Source organism: Mustela putorius, unplaced genomic scaffold (genome assembly GCF_011764305.1).
Source record: "Mustela putorius furo isolate JIRA1106 unplaced genomic scaffold, ASM1176430v1.1 tig00000743_pilon_pilon_pilon, whole genome shotgun sequence".
Classification (NCBI taxonomy): domain Eukaryota; kingdom Metazoa; phylum Chordata; class Mammalia; order Carnivora; family Mustelidae; genus Mustela; species Mustela putorius.
Window position 1 is genome coordinate 6,200,514 of NW_025421464.1, and position 17,725 is coordinate 6,218,238.

Genomic DNA, 17,725 nt, shown 5'->3' on the forward strand with positions numbered 1-17,725 from the left:
TCCCTCTGACCCTCCCCCTCTTGTGCGCTCGCGCTCTCTCTCTCTCTCTCTCTCAAATAATAAATAAAATCTTAAAAAAAAAAAAGAAAAGAATCAGCTATACTGACAGGATAACATATTTTAAGATGTGGAAATACGGGCCACCTGGGTGGCTCAGTAGGTTAAAACCTCTGCCTTTGCTCAGGGTCATGATCCCAGGGTCCTGGGGTTCTCTGCTCAGCAGGGAGCCTGCTTCCTCCTCTCTCTCTCTGCCTGCCTCTCTGCCTACTTGTGATCTCTCTCTCTCTGTCAAATAAATAAAATCTTAAAAAAAAAAAAAATCAGGTATACTGGGGCACCTGGGTGGCTTACTCAGTTAAGTGTCTGCATTTGACTCAGGTAATGGTTTCTGAGTCCCAAGGATCCAGCCCCACAGTGGGTTCCCCACTCATCGGGGAGTCTGCTTTTCCCTCTGACCCTCCCCCTCTTGTGCGCTCGCGCTCTCTCTCTCTCTCTCTCAAATAATAAATAAAATCTTAAAAAAAAAAAGAAAAGAATCAGCTATACTGACAGGATAACATATTTTAAGATGTGGAAATACGGGCCACCTGGGTGGCTCAGTAGGTTAAAACCTCTGCCTTTGCTCAGGGTCATGATCCCAGGGTCCTGGGGCTCTCTGCTCAGCAGGGAGCCTGCTTCCTCCTCTCTCTCTCTGCCTGCCTCTCTGCCTACTTGTGATCTCTGTCAAATAAATAAATAAAATCTTTAAAAAAAAAAATCCCAAAGGGGCTCTTGGCTGGCTCAGTAGATAAAGCAAGTGATTCTTGATTTCAAAGTTGTGAGTTCGAGCTCTCTGAGGTATGAAGCCTACTTAAAATTTAAAAAAAATTATTATTTTTTTTTAAGATTTTATTTATTTATTTGACAGAGAGAAATCACAAGTAGATGGAGAGGCAGGCAGAGAGAGAGAGAGGGAAGCAGGCTCTCTGCTGAGCAGAGAGCCCGATGCGGGACTTGATCCCAGGACTCTGAGATCATGACCTGAGCTGAAGGCAGCAGCTTAACCCACTGAGCCATCCAGGCGCCCCTTAAAAAAATTATTAAATAAATAAGTAAATAAATAAAGCCAAAAAAACTCAGAAGAAAGGGACAACAAATTCAACATAAGACACCAAAGAAATCTAAATTTAACCTCATGGAACAAGAAAGAGATCTTAGAAATAAGAATACACCAAAAATAAAAAAAATTCATTAGAACTGGAGGACGAAAAGTTGAGTAAATATCCTTAGAAGTAGAATAAAGAAATGGAAAATAAGAGAAAAGGGTCCATCCACAAAGTTCCTCAACTGAGTAGTAACAGCTCCAGAAAGATAAAACAGTTGGCAATATGTTATCTAAGAAATAATGCAATAAAATGATCCAGAACTGCAAGACATAAATTTCTGGACTAACACGGCACCTTTGTAGGAATGCTCAACACATGAATGAAAAGACCACGATAAGACTTTATTGTAAATTTTAGAACATAAGACATAAAAGGAAGATACTACTAAGATTCCAGAAGATAACAACAGATCACATAGCAGTAGTAAAAATTAGAATGCCATTGGATTTCTAATTAGCAACACTGGAATGTAGAAGATAATGAAGTAATGCCTTCAAGATCATAAAGCAAAATGACTATCAGTCTAAAATTCTATACAAACAAACATCAATCAAGTGTGAATCTATGCAGAGTGTTTAAAGATTTATTTACTTATTTTTAGAGGTTGGGGAGTGGTAGAGGGAGAGTTTAAGCAGAGAGTCTGTACTGAGCGCAGAGCCCAACATGGGGTTCAATCTCATGACCCTGAGATCATAACCTGAGCTGAAACCAAGAGCTGGATTTTTTTTTTAATTTATTTTTTAAATTTTATTTATTTATTTGACAGACAGAGATCACAAGCAGGCAGAGAGGCAGGCAGAGAGAGGAGGAAGCAGGCTCCCCTTGGAGCCGAGAGCCCAATGTGGGGCTCGATCCCAGGATGCTGGGACCGTGACCGGAGCTGAAAGCAGAGGCTTTAAACCACTGAGCCACCCAGGCGCCCCGCAAGAGCTCGATGTTTAACCAACTGCACCATCCAGGTGCTCCCATTATGCAGACTTTTAATAAAGGGACTTAAGGCTTCCACATTTTATTGAACTACAAAATGTCTATACTAATGGACTGTGAAGTTATGCATATATAATGTAATACTTAGAGCAACCACTAAACAAATCTATAGACTCTAAAAAATGTTCAAGTAAGGGTACCAGGTTGGCTCAGTCTGTAGACTGTGTGACTTTTTTAAAAAAAGATTTTATTTTTTTAAAATAAATTATTTTTTTTAAAAAAAGATTTATTTGACAGAGAGTGGGAGAGAGCATGAGAGGGGAGAGGGTCAGAGGAAGAAGCAGACTCCCCGCTAAGCTGGGAGCCCTATGTGGGACTCAATCCTAGGACTCCAAGATCATGATCTGAGCCGAAGGCAGCTACCCAACCAATTTAATCACCCAGGTGCCCCCATGTGACTCTTGATCTCAGGGACTTGAGTTCAATAACCATTTTGGGCACAAAGCTTACTAAATAATGTTCAAGTAATCAACAGGAAAGTGGGGGGGGGGACGAAAAGAACAATCAGAAAACAAGAAATAAAATGGCAGACTTATACCCTAATATATAATAATTAACAATTTAAAGAAACTAAGAGAGTAGATTAAAAAATGTGACTCAGTTATATACTGCCTACAAGAAACTCACCTCAAATATAGGTTAAAAATAAAAGTATGGAAAAAGACCATGCAAACATTAATCAAAAGAAAGCAGGAGTGGCTATATGTAAAAAAATGACAGACTTTGTAATAGGGGTGCCTGGGTGGTTCAGTTGTTAAGCGTCTGCCTTTGGCTCAAGTCCTGATCCGAGGGTTCTGAGTGAGCCCTGTATGTTCCCTGTAGGACGGAGAGCCTGCTTCTCCTTCTCCCACTCCCTCTGTTTGTGTTCCCTCTCTCACTGTGTCGCTCTCTGTCAAATAAATAAAATCTTAAAAATAAAAACAAAAAGAGTTATCAGCTTCAGAAAGGACATTACCTCATGATAAAGGATCAATTACCAAGAAGACATAGCAATCCTTAATGTGTATGTAGCAAACAGCAGAGCTTCAAAATACATGGATTTAAAAAAATCTAATAGAACTGAAAGGAGAGGGGGCCCTAGCTGACTTTGTCAGTAAAGCATGCAAATTTTGATCTTGGGGTTGTGAGTTTGAGCCCTACACTGGGTGGAATTATTACTTAAAATCTTAAGGAAAAAGAACTGAAAGGAGAAATAGATAAATCTACCATAACATTTGGAGACTTCAATGCTGTTCTCTCAACACTTGATAAAACTAGACAGAAAATCAGTAAGAATACAGAGGTCAACACCACCATCAACCAACACAAAAGAACTGACATTTAGAGAACACTCCACCCAACAACAGCAGAATACACACTGGGGTTCATAAGATAAACCTCAACAAATTTAAAAGAACTGAACTCACAGGAAATGTGAGTGGAGTAAGTATGACTTCAAAAGGTAGCATGAGGGAGATCATTGTGATAACAGAACAACTGAGAATCTTGATTTTGGGGGCACTACTGAATTAACCTACAAGGACGCAATGATAAACAGGAAGGCAGATATTATTCCAATGTTCATTTCCTGGTTTTGATATTACACCATGTAAAATGCAGCCACTGGGGACACCTGATCTCTGTACTATTTTTATAATTTTCTTTAAAGAAACTAAGAGAGTAGATTAAAAAATGTGACTCAGTTATATACTGCCTACAAGAAACTCACCTCAAAGGTAATTATTTCAAAATAAAAAGTTGAAAATTTACTTCTTTTTCAGAAAGTTACGGAAGCATATGCTTTGTCCAATATTAGGATGAGGGGCCTGAGTGGATCAGTTGTTAAGCATTTGCCTTCAGCTCAGGTCATGATCCTAGGGTACTGGGATTGAGCCCCACATAGGGCTCTCTGGCTTATGGGAAGCCTGCATACCCTCTCCCACTCCCCCTGCTTGTGTTCCTGTTCTCACTGTCAAATAAATAAATAACATCTTTTTAAAAAACCAAAACACATATATTAAGATAAATCATAAAAGAGAAAGCCATGGAATCCAGGAAAAAGGGTGACTAACTCAGAAGAGAGAGGAAAATTTCCAGAAAGAAAAGAGAAGAGAAATTTTATTACATTAGTTGTGAAGCACCCCTTGATATCAGCCTGTTCCTACTGGAATGCAAAGTCAGAGGACTCCAACAGTGACAAGGAAGAGGAGGAAAGTGAAAGATCATATAAGAGCTTTGAGTTTTTATAAACTGTATGTATGTGTATATATATATATATATATATATATATATATATATTTGCTTATTTATAGTAAGCTCTACACCCAGCAGGCTTGAACTCATGACCCCAAGATCAAGAGTCACATACTCTACCAACTGAGCCAGCCAGGCACTCCAACAGCTTTGACTATTTATTTATAAAGATTTTATTTTTTGGGCGCCTGGGTGGCTCAGTGGATTAGGCCGCTGCCTTCGGCTCAGGTCATGATCTCAGTGTCCTGGGATCGAGTCCCATATCGGGCTCCTTGCTCAGCAGGGAGCCTGCTTCTCCCTCTGCCTCTCTGTCTGCCTGTGCTCACTCGCTCTCTCTCCCTCTATCTCTGACAAATAAATAAATAAAATCTTTAAAAAAAAAAAATTGCTCTGTTGGGGGCGCCTGGGTGGCACAGTGGGTTAAAGCCTCTGCCTTCGGTTCAGATCATGATCCCAGGGTCCTGGGATCGAGCCCTGCATCGGGTTCTCTGCTCCGCAGTGAACCTGCTTCCTCCTCTCTCTCTGCCTGCCTCTCTGCCGAATTGTTATCTCTGTCTGTCAAATAAATAAAATCTTAAAATTGCTCTGTGGAGTGCCTATGTGGCTCAGTCAGTTAAGTGTCAGACTTTTGATTTTAGGTCATGTCATGATCTCAGGGTTGTGAGATCAAGACCTGCATCAGGCTCCATGCTGAGCATGGAGCCTGCTTGGGATTATCTTTTTTCCTTTCACCCCTCCCTTCTTGCACTCTTTCACTCTCTCTAAAAAATAAAAAAATTGCTTTGTTTTCTTGGAACATTTGATAACTCTGGCCACTCTCTCCAATAGGTATATATAAGGTTTTCCTTATATATATATATATATTATATATACCGATGCGGGACTCGATCCCAGGACCCTGAGATCATGACCTGAGCCGAAGGCAGCGGGTTAACCCACTGAGCAACCCAGGCGCCCTCCAATAGCTATATAAAGGAATTTTTAAAAAAAAAGTGAATGCTGGGGCACCTGCCTGACTCAGTTGGTGACTCTTGATCTTAGGGTTTTGAGTTTGAGCCCCACATTTGGTGTAGAGATTACTTAAAAAATAAAAATTTTTTTTTTTAAAAGATTTTATTTATTTTATTTGAGAGAGAGATCACAAGTAGGCAGAGACAGAGGGGGAAGCAGGCTCCCGGCTGAGCAAAGGGCCGGATGCGGGACTCGATCCCAGGACCCTGAGATCATGACCTGAGCCGAAGGCAGCGGCTTAACCCACTGAGCCACCCAGGCGCCCCCCAACAGAGCAATTTTTTAACAAGCATTTTATTCCTCCAAAATCCCTAGGAGGTATAAGCAAATATCTTAATTATCATTGGGTTAACAGTTGGGGGGGTACATCTCATTATTAGCTAGCTGGGATTGAAGGACAAAAAAAGGACCTGAAGGGAAATGATACTGATGATGTATCATAGGTGGCTAGCTATGGATGTGCAAAAGACAACTAAGGCCAACTAGCTAATCATACTGGCTAAGTTTGCTATTAACTGCTGATTCCCAAGACACACTATGCAGCCTCTCAACACACTGCTTTCAGGCTCAGGAATTTTCAGACCTTGCCAGTGGCTGGAAGAGTAGATTTACTTACTGACATGTCCATTCCATGAAGTCTTCGTGTTTCCTGAACCATTACAGTCTCTAATATTTTATAATACAAAATTTCTGCAAGCTTTAGTCTGTTTACAGCAAAGTCTAAGGAGGGGAATAAAAGGGAAAATACATGTTAATGAAATGTAGCTGTTAAGGACCAAAGAACAAAACTTATATAAACTTAAATCTCATACATTAATAATAGCTGGGGAGGAAAATAATTTAATTTCTACCTTTTTATCAGGCCAGTCTGTCTACTTTTAATGCTGCGTCAAGTTTAGTTTTGTCTCCTTACCTATGTGTGATCCTGGCTGTTCATCTGTTGATTGAGTATAGTGTTGGCAGAAAGTCTCTCCTATTCCTTTCACTATTTTCATAATGTTTTCCATAGGATTACGCATACAAGATCTATGAAATACAAGAGGAAACTAATTACCAGGAGAAAAACGCCAGACTACCAACATTTATTCCAATTCTGGTCCCAGTTGTAAGCCTTGATATATGAACAGTGTATTTCAAATAAATTGAAAACTTTTAAACAAATCATTTGGCATAATGTTTTGGAAATTCAACATTAGCAGAGTCAGTATTAACTTTTTTATGTTTCTATTTATATAACATTTTAGAAAAGGCAAATTATAGGAATAGAAAATATATCAGTTGGGGCGCCTGGGTGGCTCAGTGGGTTAAGCCGCTGCCTTTGGCTCAGGTCATGATCTCAGGGTCCTGGGATCGAGTCCCCAGTTGGGCTCTCTACTCAGCAGGGAGCCTGCTTCCTCCTCTCTCTCTCTCTGCCTGCCTCTCTGCCTTCTTGTGATCTCTGTCAAATAAATAAATAAAATCTTTAAAAAAAAAAAAAAAAAGAAAGAAAATATATCAGTTGTTGTCAGAGGTGGAATTGACACAGGGGTTGACTAAAAGGGGCATAAATTTTGAGGGTTAATGGAATTATTTTAAGTCTTTATTGTGGTTATATAACTGCATGCATTTGTCAAGTCTCATACAATTATACAGTTAAAAGGATGAATCCCATTGATATAAATTATAATTTAATAAACCCTCTCTCTATATATATTTTTAAGATTTTATTTATTTATTTGACAGAGATCACAAGTAGACAGAGAGGCAGGCGGGGGGGGGAGGCGTGGAGCAGGCTCCCCACTGAGCAGAGAGCCCAACATGTGGCTCAATCCCAGGACCCTGAGATCATGACCCGAACCGAAGGCAGAGGCTCAACCCACTGAGCCACCCAGGTGCCCCAAACCCTCTATTTTTCTTAAAATAGAGGGGTGCCTGGGTGGTTCAGTTGGTTAAGTGTCTGACTTTCAATCTCAGAGTTATGAGTTCAAGCCCTCAAATGGACTCTAAGTTCTGCATGGAGCCTACTTAAAAAAAAAAGATGATGTGGCAGTATTCATGTATATATAAAATAGTTATAGTTGACCCTTGAACAAAATGGGTTTGAACTGTGCAAGTCCATTTATAAGTGGTTTTTTCAGTAAATACAGCGCAGTATTATAAACATATTTTATCTTCTTAATGATTTTTAAAAAAAGATTTTATTTATCTGACAGAGAGAGACACAGCGAGAGAGGGAACAAAAGCAGTGGGAGATGGAGAAGGAGGGTCCCCGTTGAGCAGGGAGCCCAATGTGGGGCTCGATCCCAGGACCCCAGGATCATGACCTGAGCTGAAGGCAGACACTTAACAGCTAAGCCACCCAAGCGCCCTCCTTTATGATTCCTTAATAACATTTCCTTTCACTAGTTTACTTTATTCTAAGAATACAGTATTTAATACATGTAATGTACAAAACATGTCTATCAACTGTTCATGTTATTGGTAAGTCTTCTTCTGATCAATTGTAGGACGTTACTAGTTGATTTTATGAGGAGTCAAAAGTTATATACGGGGCGCCTGGCTGGCTCTGTAGGTAGAGGATGGGATTCTTGATTTTGGGGTTGTAAGTTTGAGCCCCATATTAAGTGTTAAGATTACTTAAAATCTTTTTTTTTAAAAGATGTATTTATTTTAGAGAGAGAAATCATGAGTTCCAGCCCCACGTTGGGTGGAGAGATTACTCAAAAAAAAAAAAGCAAGTTTATATACAGATTTTCAACTGTGTGGGGGGTTAGTGACCTTAACTCCCATGCTGTTCAAGGGTCAACTGTATATATTTATAGTGCTGGAACAATAAACTGCATGTAATTCTTATCAATCCCTACAGAATAACAAATTACAAAATAAAGCACTAAAAAGGAAGTCACTTGGCATTACCTTTATATTAACTGTTACCTTTCTGTCATTCATTCAAACACAGAATCTTAATTAAGGAATGACAAATAAATTCAAGACTAAGAGAAAGAGAGTGATTTGCCTAGGGCCAGATAATTAGTGCAGGGTTCAAGGACTCCCAACTCCATGTTCAAACAGACCAGAGTCATGTATAGACAGAGGCAGGGAGCACATATGGCAAAAATATGTTCTTAGCAACTTCTTCTAATGCAAGCTGTGCCTCTTGAGTTATGTTTCTTCTATTTAGGTTTTTTTTTTTGAATTATGTATTAAAAAATCTTATAACAACAACAACAACAAAAACCACATAACAAATTGAACTTAATTTTTTTTTTTTTTTAAAGACTGTAGGGGCGCCTGGGTGGCTCAGTGGGTTAAGCCCCTGCCTTCGGCTCAGGTCATGATCTCAGGGTCCTGGGATTGAGTCCCGCATCGGGCTCTCTGCTCAGCAGGGAGCCTGCTTCCCTCTCTCTCTCTCTGCCTGCTTCTCCATCTACTTGTGATTTCTCTCTGTCAAATAAATAAATAAATAAAAATCTTAAAAAAAAAAAAAGAATAGATTTTATTTATTTATCAGAGAGAGAGGGGGGGAGAGAGAGAGTACAGGCAGACAGAATGGCAGGCAGAGGCAGAGGGAGAAGCAGACTCCCTGCTGAGCAAGGAGCCCAATGTGGGACTCGATCCCAGGACACTGGGATCATGACCTGAGCCAAAGGCAGCTGCTTAACCAACTGAGCCACCCAGGCGTCCCATAAATTGACCTTAATTTTTAAGAGTACATTATAGTATTTTCCATTACATGCATACTGTTGTACAACAGATCTCTAAAGCTTTTTCATCTTTTAGGACCGCATCTCTATACCCATTGAACAACTTATTTCTCTTACTTTCAACCCTGGCAACCATTCTAATTTGTTACTCTCAGGCTGGTTACTTTTTTTTCCTTTGCTATACTTAAGTATTTAAGGTCGATGTAGTCCCATTTGTCTATTTTTACTTTTGTTACCTGAACTTTTCATGTCCTATCCAAGAAATCATCGCCCATTTCAATGTCATAAAGCTTTTCTTCTATGCCTTTTCTAGTTGTAGAGTTCCAGGTCTCGTGTTCAGGTTTTCAAACTTTTCTGAGTTAACTTTTGGATATGGTGTGAGATAAGAGTTCATCTTTATTCGTTTGTATAGACATCCACTTTCCCCAGCACCATTTGTTGAAGAGATTATCCTTTCGCTATAGTGTAATTTTGGCGCCCTAGTCAAAGATCATTTCACCAAATGCATGAAGATTTATTTTGGCATTCTCTAGTCTGTTCTATTGGTCTACATGCCTGTCTTCTTCTTCTTCTTTTTTTTTTTTTTTAAGATTTTATTTATTTATTTGACACAGAGAAAGAGACAGTGAGAGAGGGAATACAAGCAGGGGTAGTGGGAGAGAGAGAAGCAGGTTTCCAGCTGAGCAGGGAGCCCGATGCGGGGCTTGATCCCAGGACCCTGGTTCATGACCTGAACTGAAGATAGACACTTAATGACTGAGTTACCCAGGTACCCCTACATGCCTGTCTTTATGGTAATCCTATACTGTTTTGACTATGGTAGCTTTGTAAAGTTTTGAAATCAGGAAATGTGAGGTTTTCTGCTTTATTGTTCTTTCTCAATTTGTTTTGGCTATTAAAGGTACTTTGAAATTCCCTATCAATTTTAAGAATTTTTTTCATTTTTTAAAAAGATTTTATTTGTTACAGAGAGATATCACAAGTAGGCAGAGAAGCAGGCAGAGAGAGGGGGAAGCAGGCTCCCTGCTAAGCAGATAGCCTGATGCAGGACTCAATCCCAGGACCCTGAGATCATGACCTAAGCCGAAGGCAGAACCTGAGCCACCCAGGCACCCCAGGAATTTTTTTCATTTTTGTAAAAAATGCCACTGGCATTTTGAGAGGGATTGCATGGACTCTGTAGATTGCTTTGGGTAATAAAGACATTTTAACAACATTAAATCTTCCCATCCATGAACATGGAATGTGTTCCCATTTGTTTCTAGGTTCTTTTTGTTTTTCATACTGTATTTTCTTCCTTTTCTTGTTGCTATAAAATGTTTGCATCGTTGCCTTAACAATTCTTTTCAACTTGTTCCTGCTTAAATGAACAGTTCAGTCCAGATCTATTTATTCAAATGCTATGAGGGAACATCTTCACAAGTCTTATTACCTTATTTGCAATTTGCATTAACTTTTTTTTTTTTTAAAGATTTTATTTGAGAGGCAGAATGAGAGAAAGAGAGAGAGAGAACATGAGAGGTGGGAGGGGCAGAGGAGAAGCAGACTCCCCGCTGAGCAGGGAGCCCAATGCAGGACTCAATCCTAGAACTCCAGGATCAAGACCTATGCTGAAAGCAGTCGCTTAACCAACTGAGCCACCCAGGCAGCCCTGGGATTATCTTTTGAGCTTTGTTTGAGGCTAGGCTTGTTCTGTCCACTTTTCTATAGACTTAAGGTTTGGGGAGCAGAGGAGAGCTCAGCCAGTGCTATATTCAGCTTTTATTAGAAGACCAGGGCTTTGCTTACTCTTCCAAGATTTAGTTAAATATCCCTATTCCAGGTTATGCTATATCTAATCAGGGATATCTTCTAGTTCTAAGAGGATTAGGCTTTCCCCTCAAATCAGTAGAAAAATGACAGGCCCCGGGAATTTTTCATATTTCTGCTGTGATCTTAGTGGTGGAATACAGGGGCTTTCATTTGGGGAGATCTATGACTTCTTATTCAATTTGTTTACTCATTCATGTTTCTCTTTACATCTGGGGTATTAATGAGCATACTCAGTATCTATCAACATACCCTCTCTTTCTCTAGTAATGCTTCTTAGAGTTGGGCATATCAGAATCATTTATCCCTTTCTTTCTTTCTTTTTTTTTTTAAAGAATTTATTTATTTATTTGAGAGAGAGAGACAGTGAGAGAAAGCATGAGCGAGGAGAAGGTCAGAGGGAGAAGCAGACTCCCCATGGAGCTGGGAGCCGGATGTGGGATTCGATCCTGCGATTCCGGGATCATGACCTGAGCCGAAGGCAGTCGTCCAATCAACTGAGCCACCCAGGCATCCCCAGCCCTTCCTTCCTTCCTTCTTTCCTTCCTCCCTTCCTCCCTCCCTCCCTTCCTTCCTTCCTTCCTCTCTCTTTCTTTCTTTCTTGAGATTTTATTTATTTGACAGACAGAGATCGCAAGTAGGCAGAGAGGCAGGCAGAGAAAGAGGGGGAAGCAGGCTTCCTGCTGAGCAGAGAGCCCGATGCGGGCTTGATCCCAGGACCCTGAGATCATGACCTGAGCTGAAGGCAGAGGCTTTAACCCATTGAGCCACCCAGGCGCCCCTCATCCATTCCTTTCTTGACCATCATTTTGGAAAGTTATAGCATGAAATCACATTCCTTTCCTCAATTCTCTTATTTCACTAAGTATTAGGAAATTAGGTTCTCTGATTTAGCTTTATTCTACCATCTTTGCTAGGACACATGCCTCTTTATCTTAAACAATTGCACAAAATTCCATTTATGGCTGCACCATCAATAAGTAATCAGTCACCTCATTGATGGGCATTTAGACTGAACCCATTTCAAGTCAGTGTAAAAAGAAAAACAATAACTTAGGGGTAGGTATAAGAGTGGAATATTAGGGTTAAATATCCTTCAGAAGTATTTACCCTTTAAAGTCTATATTATGAAATAATATCTCTATTTAATTTTTTAAAAGATTTTATTTGACAGGGAGAGAGAGAGCGAGCACGAGCAGGGGGAGCAAGGGAGAAGCAGGCTCCCCTGCAGAGCAGGGAGCCCAATGTGGGGCTCACCTGAGCTGAAAGCATTCGCTTAACCAACTGAGCTACACAGGTGTCCTCTACTTTTAATAGGTACTTTCATCTAATTGGTCAACATATTTTGTGATTAAAATTTATTTAGAGGGGTGCTTGGGTGGCTCAGTTGGTTAAGTGTCTGCCTTCAGCTCAGGTCATGATCTCAGGGTCCTGGGATTAAGCCCCGCATCAGGCTCCCTGCTAGGCAGGGAGTCTGTTTCTCCCTTTCCCTCTGTCCCTCTCTCTGGCTTGTACTCTTTCTTCCAAACAAACAAACAAACAAATAAATAAATAAAATCTTTAAAAAATTTATTTAGAAAAATTTTATTATACTTACTCAAAAATATTTGTAAGTTGTTCACTTGGTGCATTTTTCAGTCCAGCCACAATACTCTGTAACCGGCTCACACTTTGAGTGGCTGAAGCAACAGGAGTAATTACTGCTTCTTTTTCTCGTAAATACCGCCGTCCTGTCAGTGGGGTAGAAGGTGCAAATGATGTTTTCTGTCAAAAAAGAAAAATCCATGAAATTAAAAAGTTACCTTGCCTTCATTATATGTTTAATTCAGTATATATACTATCCTCTCTATTCATATTTAGTAGGACTTTTTTCCTCCCTCCTCTGGTTGACTATCGAAGTTTTGCCAATACTATGCTAATAACATTCTTACATTTAAGTAACACTTTTTCAAAGCACCTACTACCTATAATCTCATTTTATCATAATATTAATTTGAAATATATACATTTTCACTTTATATATGAAACAGGCAAAAAAGATTAAAAAATTGTTTAAGCTCATAAGGTTAATGGCAGAGCTTGGACTGAGACTTAAGTTTTCTACCTTCTAGACCAGTGAATTTTCCATTAGACCTCATCCTCCAAACCATTTTATTTTAATTAATTAATTAATTAGTAAAACGATTTTATTTATTTGACATAGAGAAGACACAGAGAGAGGGAACACAAGCTGGGGGAGGGAAAGGGAGAAGCAGGCTTCCCTGTGACTCCCTGCCCAGGACTCAATCTCAGGACCTCAGGATCATGACCTGAGCCAAAGGCAGATGCTTAAGGACTGGGCCACCTGGACACCCCTTCCCATCTTACATATAAAAATGGAATTAAGCCTTTACTATTAATAATCAAGTCCAGCATTCTATGGCTGAAGTTCAGGGAAAGCACAGAATAAATTTTAATGTAAAAGAACAGTGGCTAAGGTGATGCAAAGAAAGAATAGAAAGCATAAATCCTTTTAAGAAAAGATTTTATTTATTTGAGAGCAAGTGAGCTTGTGTGCGGCAGTAGGGGGCAGGTAGAAGGAGAGGGAAAAAGAAAGCAGACCCCCTGTTGAGCAGTGAGCCCAACATAAGGCTTGATCCCAGGACCCCTGAGATCATGACCTGAGTTGAAGTCAGATGCTTAGCTGACCGAGCCACCCAGGCACCCCACATAAATCCTTTTTTATGTCAAAGACACATACCCTACTGAAAAGTCCAGACATTCTGGGAAAATATATTAAAAATATGAAAAACATCAAGAAATGAGGTAAAAATACTAAATGCCATAGTTTAAAAAATTACCTTTTAAGGCTTTCATGGGAAATATAAATTAGTAGAAGAAACTCAAGATTTAACTTGAAAGATGCTTCTGTTGTTAGTAGAATCACACACAGAGAGAAAAAGATCATTCAAGACTGAGGCCAGGCTAAGTTATATTACTTTTTCAAAGTGTTGTTGAAGATTACAGTCCACATTAGCTTGTGCTGTCAGTTTCCCTAATTGGGTGTCACCAGTGAACTTTCGAGGAGTTCCAATTTCTTCTTCTGCATCTGCTCCCAAAAAGATCCTCTCATCAAAATCACCCACAGTTAAAACATATTCTTCATACTCCTTGTTCACGGCTTTGCTGAAAAGAGAATTATTTATTTAAAAATGATTTTATTTTGTTTTCTTTTTATTTTTCAAATTTTTATTTAAATTCTAGTTAAACATACAGCGCTATGTTGGTTTCAGGAGAATACAGTGATTCATCACTTTACATACAACACCCAGGGCTCATCATATCCATGCCTTTCTTAATACCCATCACCCATCTAGGCCATCTCCCACCCACCTCCCTGCATTGCCTCTCAGTTTGTTCTCTTAAGCGTCTCTCATGGTTTCCCTCCCCACCCCCATGTTCATCTGTTTTGTTTCTTATATTATACATATGAGTGAAATCACAGGGTATTTGTCCTTCTCTGCCTGACTTGTTTCACTTAGGATAATACACATTAGCTCCATCCATGTCATTGCAAAAGGCAAGATTTCATTCTTTTTGATATCTGAGTAATATTCCATTGTCTATATATACCATGTCTTCTTTATCCATTCATCAGTCAATGGCCATTTGGGCTCTCTACATAGTTTGGCTACTATTGTTCATGCTGCTATGAACACCAGGGTGCATGTACCCCTTCAAATCTGCATTTTTGTATGCTTTGGTTAATTATCTAGTAGTGTAACTGCAGGACTGCAGGGTAGTTCTATTTTTAACTTTTTGAGGAAACTCCATACTGTTTTCTAGAGTGACTTCATTAGTTTGAATTCCCACCAATAGCACAAGAGGGTTCCCTTTCTCTGCATCAACACTTGTTTCCTGTGTTATTAATTTTAGCCATTCTGAGAGATGTGAGGTAGTATTTCATCATGGTTGTTTTTTTAAAATTTTTTAAAGATTTATTTATTTGACAGACAGAGTTCACAAGTAGGCAGAGAGGGAGGCAGAGAGGGAGAAAGCAGGCTCTCTGCTGAGCAGAGAGACCAATGTGGGGCTCGACCCCAGGACCCTGAGATCATGACCTGAGCCGAAGGCAGAAGCTTTAACCCACTGAGCCACCCAGGCGCCCCCTCATCATGGCTTTGATTTATATTTCCCTATTGATAAGTGATGTTGAGCATCTCTTCATGGGTCTGCTAGCTATCTAGACATCTTCTCTGGAAAAGTGTCTATTCATATCTTCTGCTCATTTCTATTTTTTTTTTAATTTTTTAATTTTTAAATTTTTTTTAGATTATTTATTTATTTATTTGACAGAGATTACAAGTGGGCAGAGAGGCAGGCAGAGAGAGAGGAAGGTAAGCAGGCTCCCCACTGAGCAGAGAGCCCGATGCGGGGCTCGATCCCAGGACCCTGAGATCATGACTTGAGGCAAAGGCAAAGACTTAACACACTTGAGCCACTCAGGAGCCCCATCTTCTGCTCATTTCTTAACTGGATTACTTGCTTTTTGGCTGTTGAGTTTGATAAGTTCTTTATAGATTTTGGATACTAACCCTTGTCAGATATATACTTTGCAAATATCTTCTCCCATCCTATAAGCTGTCTTACAGTTTTGTTGATTGTTTCCTTTGTTGTGCAGTAGCTTTTTATTTTGATGAAGTTCCAACAGTTCATTTTTGCTTTTGTTTCTCTTGTCTCCGGTGATGTGTTTGGTAAGAAGATGCTACAGCTGACGTGAAAGAGGTTGCTGCCAATGTTCTCCTCTAGGATTTTGATGGGTTTTCTACCTCACATTTAGGTCTTTTATCCATTTTGAATTTGTTTTTGTGTATGACGCAAGGAAGCTCTCCAATTTGATTCTTCTGCATGTTGCTGTCCAATTTTCCCAGCACCATTTATTGAAGAGACTGCCTTTATTTCATTGGATATTCTTTTTTTTTTTTAAGATTTTATTTATTTATCTGACAGACAGAGATCACAAGCAGGCAGAGAGGCAGGCAGAGAGAGAGGAAGGGAAGCAGGCTCCCTGCTGAACAAAGAGCCCGACGCGGGGCTCGATCCCAGGACCCTGGGATCATGACCTGGGCTGAAGGCGGAGGCTCAACCCACTGAGCCACCCAGGTAACCCTCATTGGATATTCTTTCCTGTTTTGTCAGACATTACTTTGCCATATAGTTGTGGGTCTAAAGATTTTATTTCTAAGTAATCTACACCCAACTCGAACTCACAAGCCCAAGATCAAGAGTTGCATGCTCTTCTAAGTAAGTCAGATACCCTGAGAATTATGTTAAGCTGCTAGAATAAAACTAAGTTACACAGTAGATTTTTAAAAATATTTATTTAAGGGGTGCCTGGATGGCTCAGTCATTAAGCATCTGTTTTTGGCTTAGGTCATGATCCCAGGGTCCTGGGATCAAGTCCTGTGTTGGGCTCCCCAGTCAGTAGGAAGTCTGCTTCTCCCTCTCCAACTCCCCCTGCTTGTGTTCCCTCTCTCTCTCTGTCAAATAAATAAATAAAATCTTTTAAAAATATATATATTTAAGTAACCTCTACATCCAACATGGGGTTCAAACCCATAACCCCAAGATTGAGAGTCCCACACTCTACTGAGTCAGCCAGGTACCTCCACAATGGATATATTTTGACTTGAAGATAAATTTAGACTCCAAGGCCTGGAAAAGCTAATAACTTTCTAGTTTTTAACTCTAAACTCTACCCACCTAACAATAGCAGACATTTCTATCTGATTATGGATATGCTTCATGTTCACATATACAATAATAATAAATTACTTTGAAAGATGAGCAAAAAGAGAATATAAACTTAATCTGAAAACTAGGTGAACCTAATTAAGATGTGATCACTAAGGGAACAATAATGGCTTTGTCTTATAGGTATATTCTGAATTTGCCAATATTTGATTAGTAAAGGAACATACACTCAAATACAGAAATCACTGGGTCTCTATGAGTTTCTTTGGAAGGAGCTCTTTTAAGTGTCAAAGATTTCTTTTCTTTTTTTAAGTGCCAAAGATTTCTTAAAATATGTCTACTTAGGGGCACCTGGATGGCTCAGTGGGCTAAAGCCTCTGCCTTCAGCTCGGGTCATGGTCCCAGGGTTCTGGGATCGAGCCCCGCATCAGGCTCTCTGCTTTGCAGGGAGCCTGCTTCTCCATCTCTCTCTGCCTGCCCCTCTGCCTACTTGTGATCCCCATCTGTCAAATAAATAAATAAAATCTTAAAAAAAAATATGTTTACTTAGAGACAACAAGGATTAGTAACAACCTCAGTCAATGCCACTAATGCAGAAGGAACCTAAGTTTGGAGCAGTTACCTTAATATAATATTCCACTTAAAAAACTGCAATAAATCATCAACAGCCTATAATATGGCAGATACCATTAATGCTAAATACTTACCTATTATCAGTAAAACTCGAAAGGTCCAGGAGGCATTCTCCTTTTAAAATCTGGGAAGAAAAAGTCATTTTTTGACATGTAATTAAGCATAATAACATAGATACAAAAACATGACATTTACCTAAATTTTCACATTGCAGTTGTTATAAAAAATACACACAAAACAGAATTACTCGGTATTTCCTTTAAACCAGTAAAACCTATTTAGCACACAAATAAAATATTTTAAAGATGTAAAGTAAACTTTTAAAAATACCTTTAAGTTAGCCTGTGGCAATGGTTTCTAAATTCTAGTGACATAAGGATCACTTAGAGATACGGTTTTTTTTTTCCTAAAGATGTATTTATTTGAGAGAGAAAGCACATGAATAGGGGGGAGGGGCAAAGGGAGACAGAGAATCGCAAGCAGGCTCAGCAT

The 17,725-nt window shown here is 39.5% G+C and overlaps 1 protein-coding gene across 3 annotated transcripts in view; it reads right to left on the bottom strand.

Annotated features, from left to right (window-relative positions):
* Positions 1 to 17,725, bottom strand: part of RBL1 (RB transcriptional corepressor like 1) — a 76,544-nt gene that overhangs the window by 41,830 nt on the left and 16,989 nt on the right. For 2 of the 3 annotated variants that reach the window (XM_045084180.1, XM_045084179.1), the window contains exons 7-11: positions 17,308 to 17,357; positions 13,846 to 14,032; positions 12,465 to 12,631; positions 6,289 to 6,401; positions 5,992 to 6,095 (exon numbers count right to left, since the gene is read on the bottom strand). In XM_045084180.1, coding sequence (XP_044940115.1) covers positions 5,992 to 6,095; positions 6,289 to 6,401; positions 12,465 to 12,631; positions 13,846 to 14,032; positions 17,308 to 17,357 — 621 coding nt within the window. The other variant, XM_045084181.1, reaches the window with a different exon arrangement.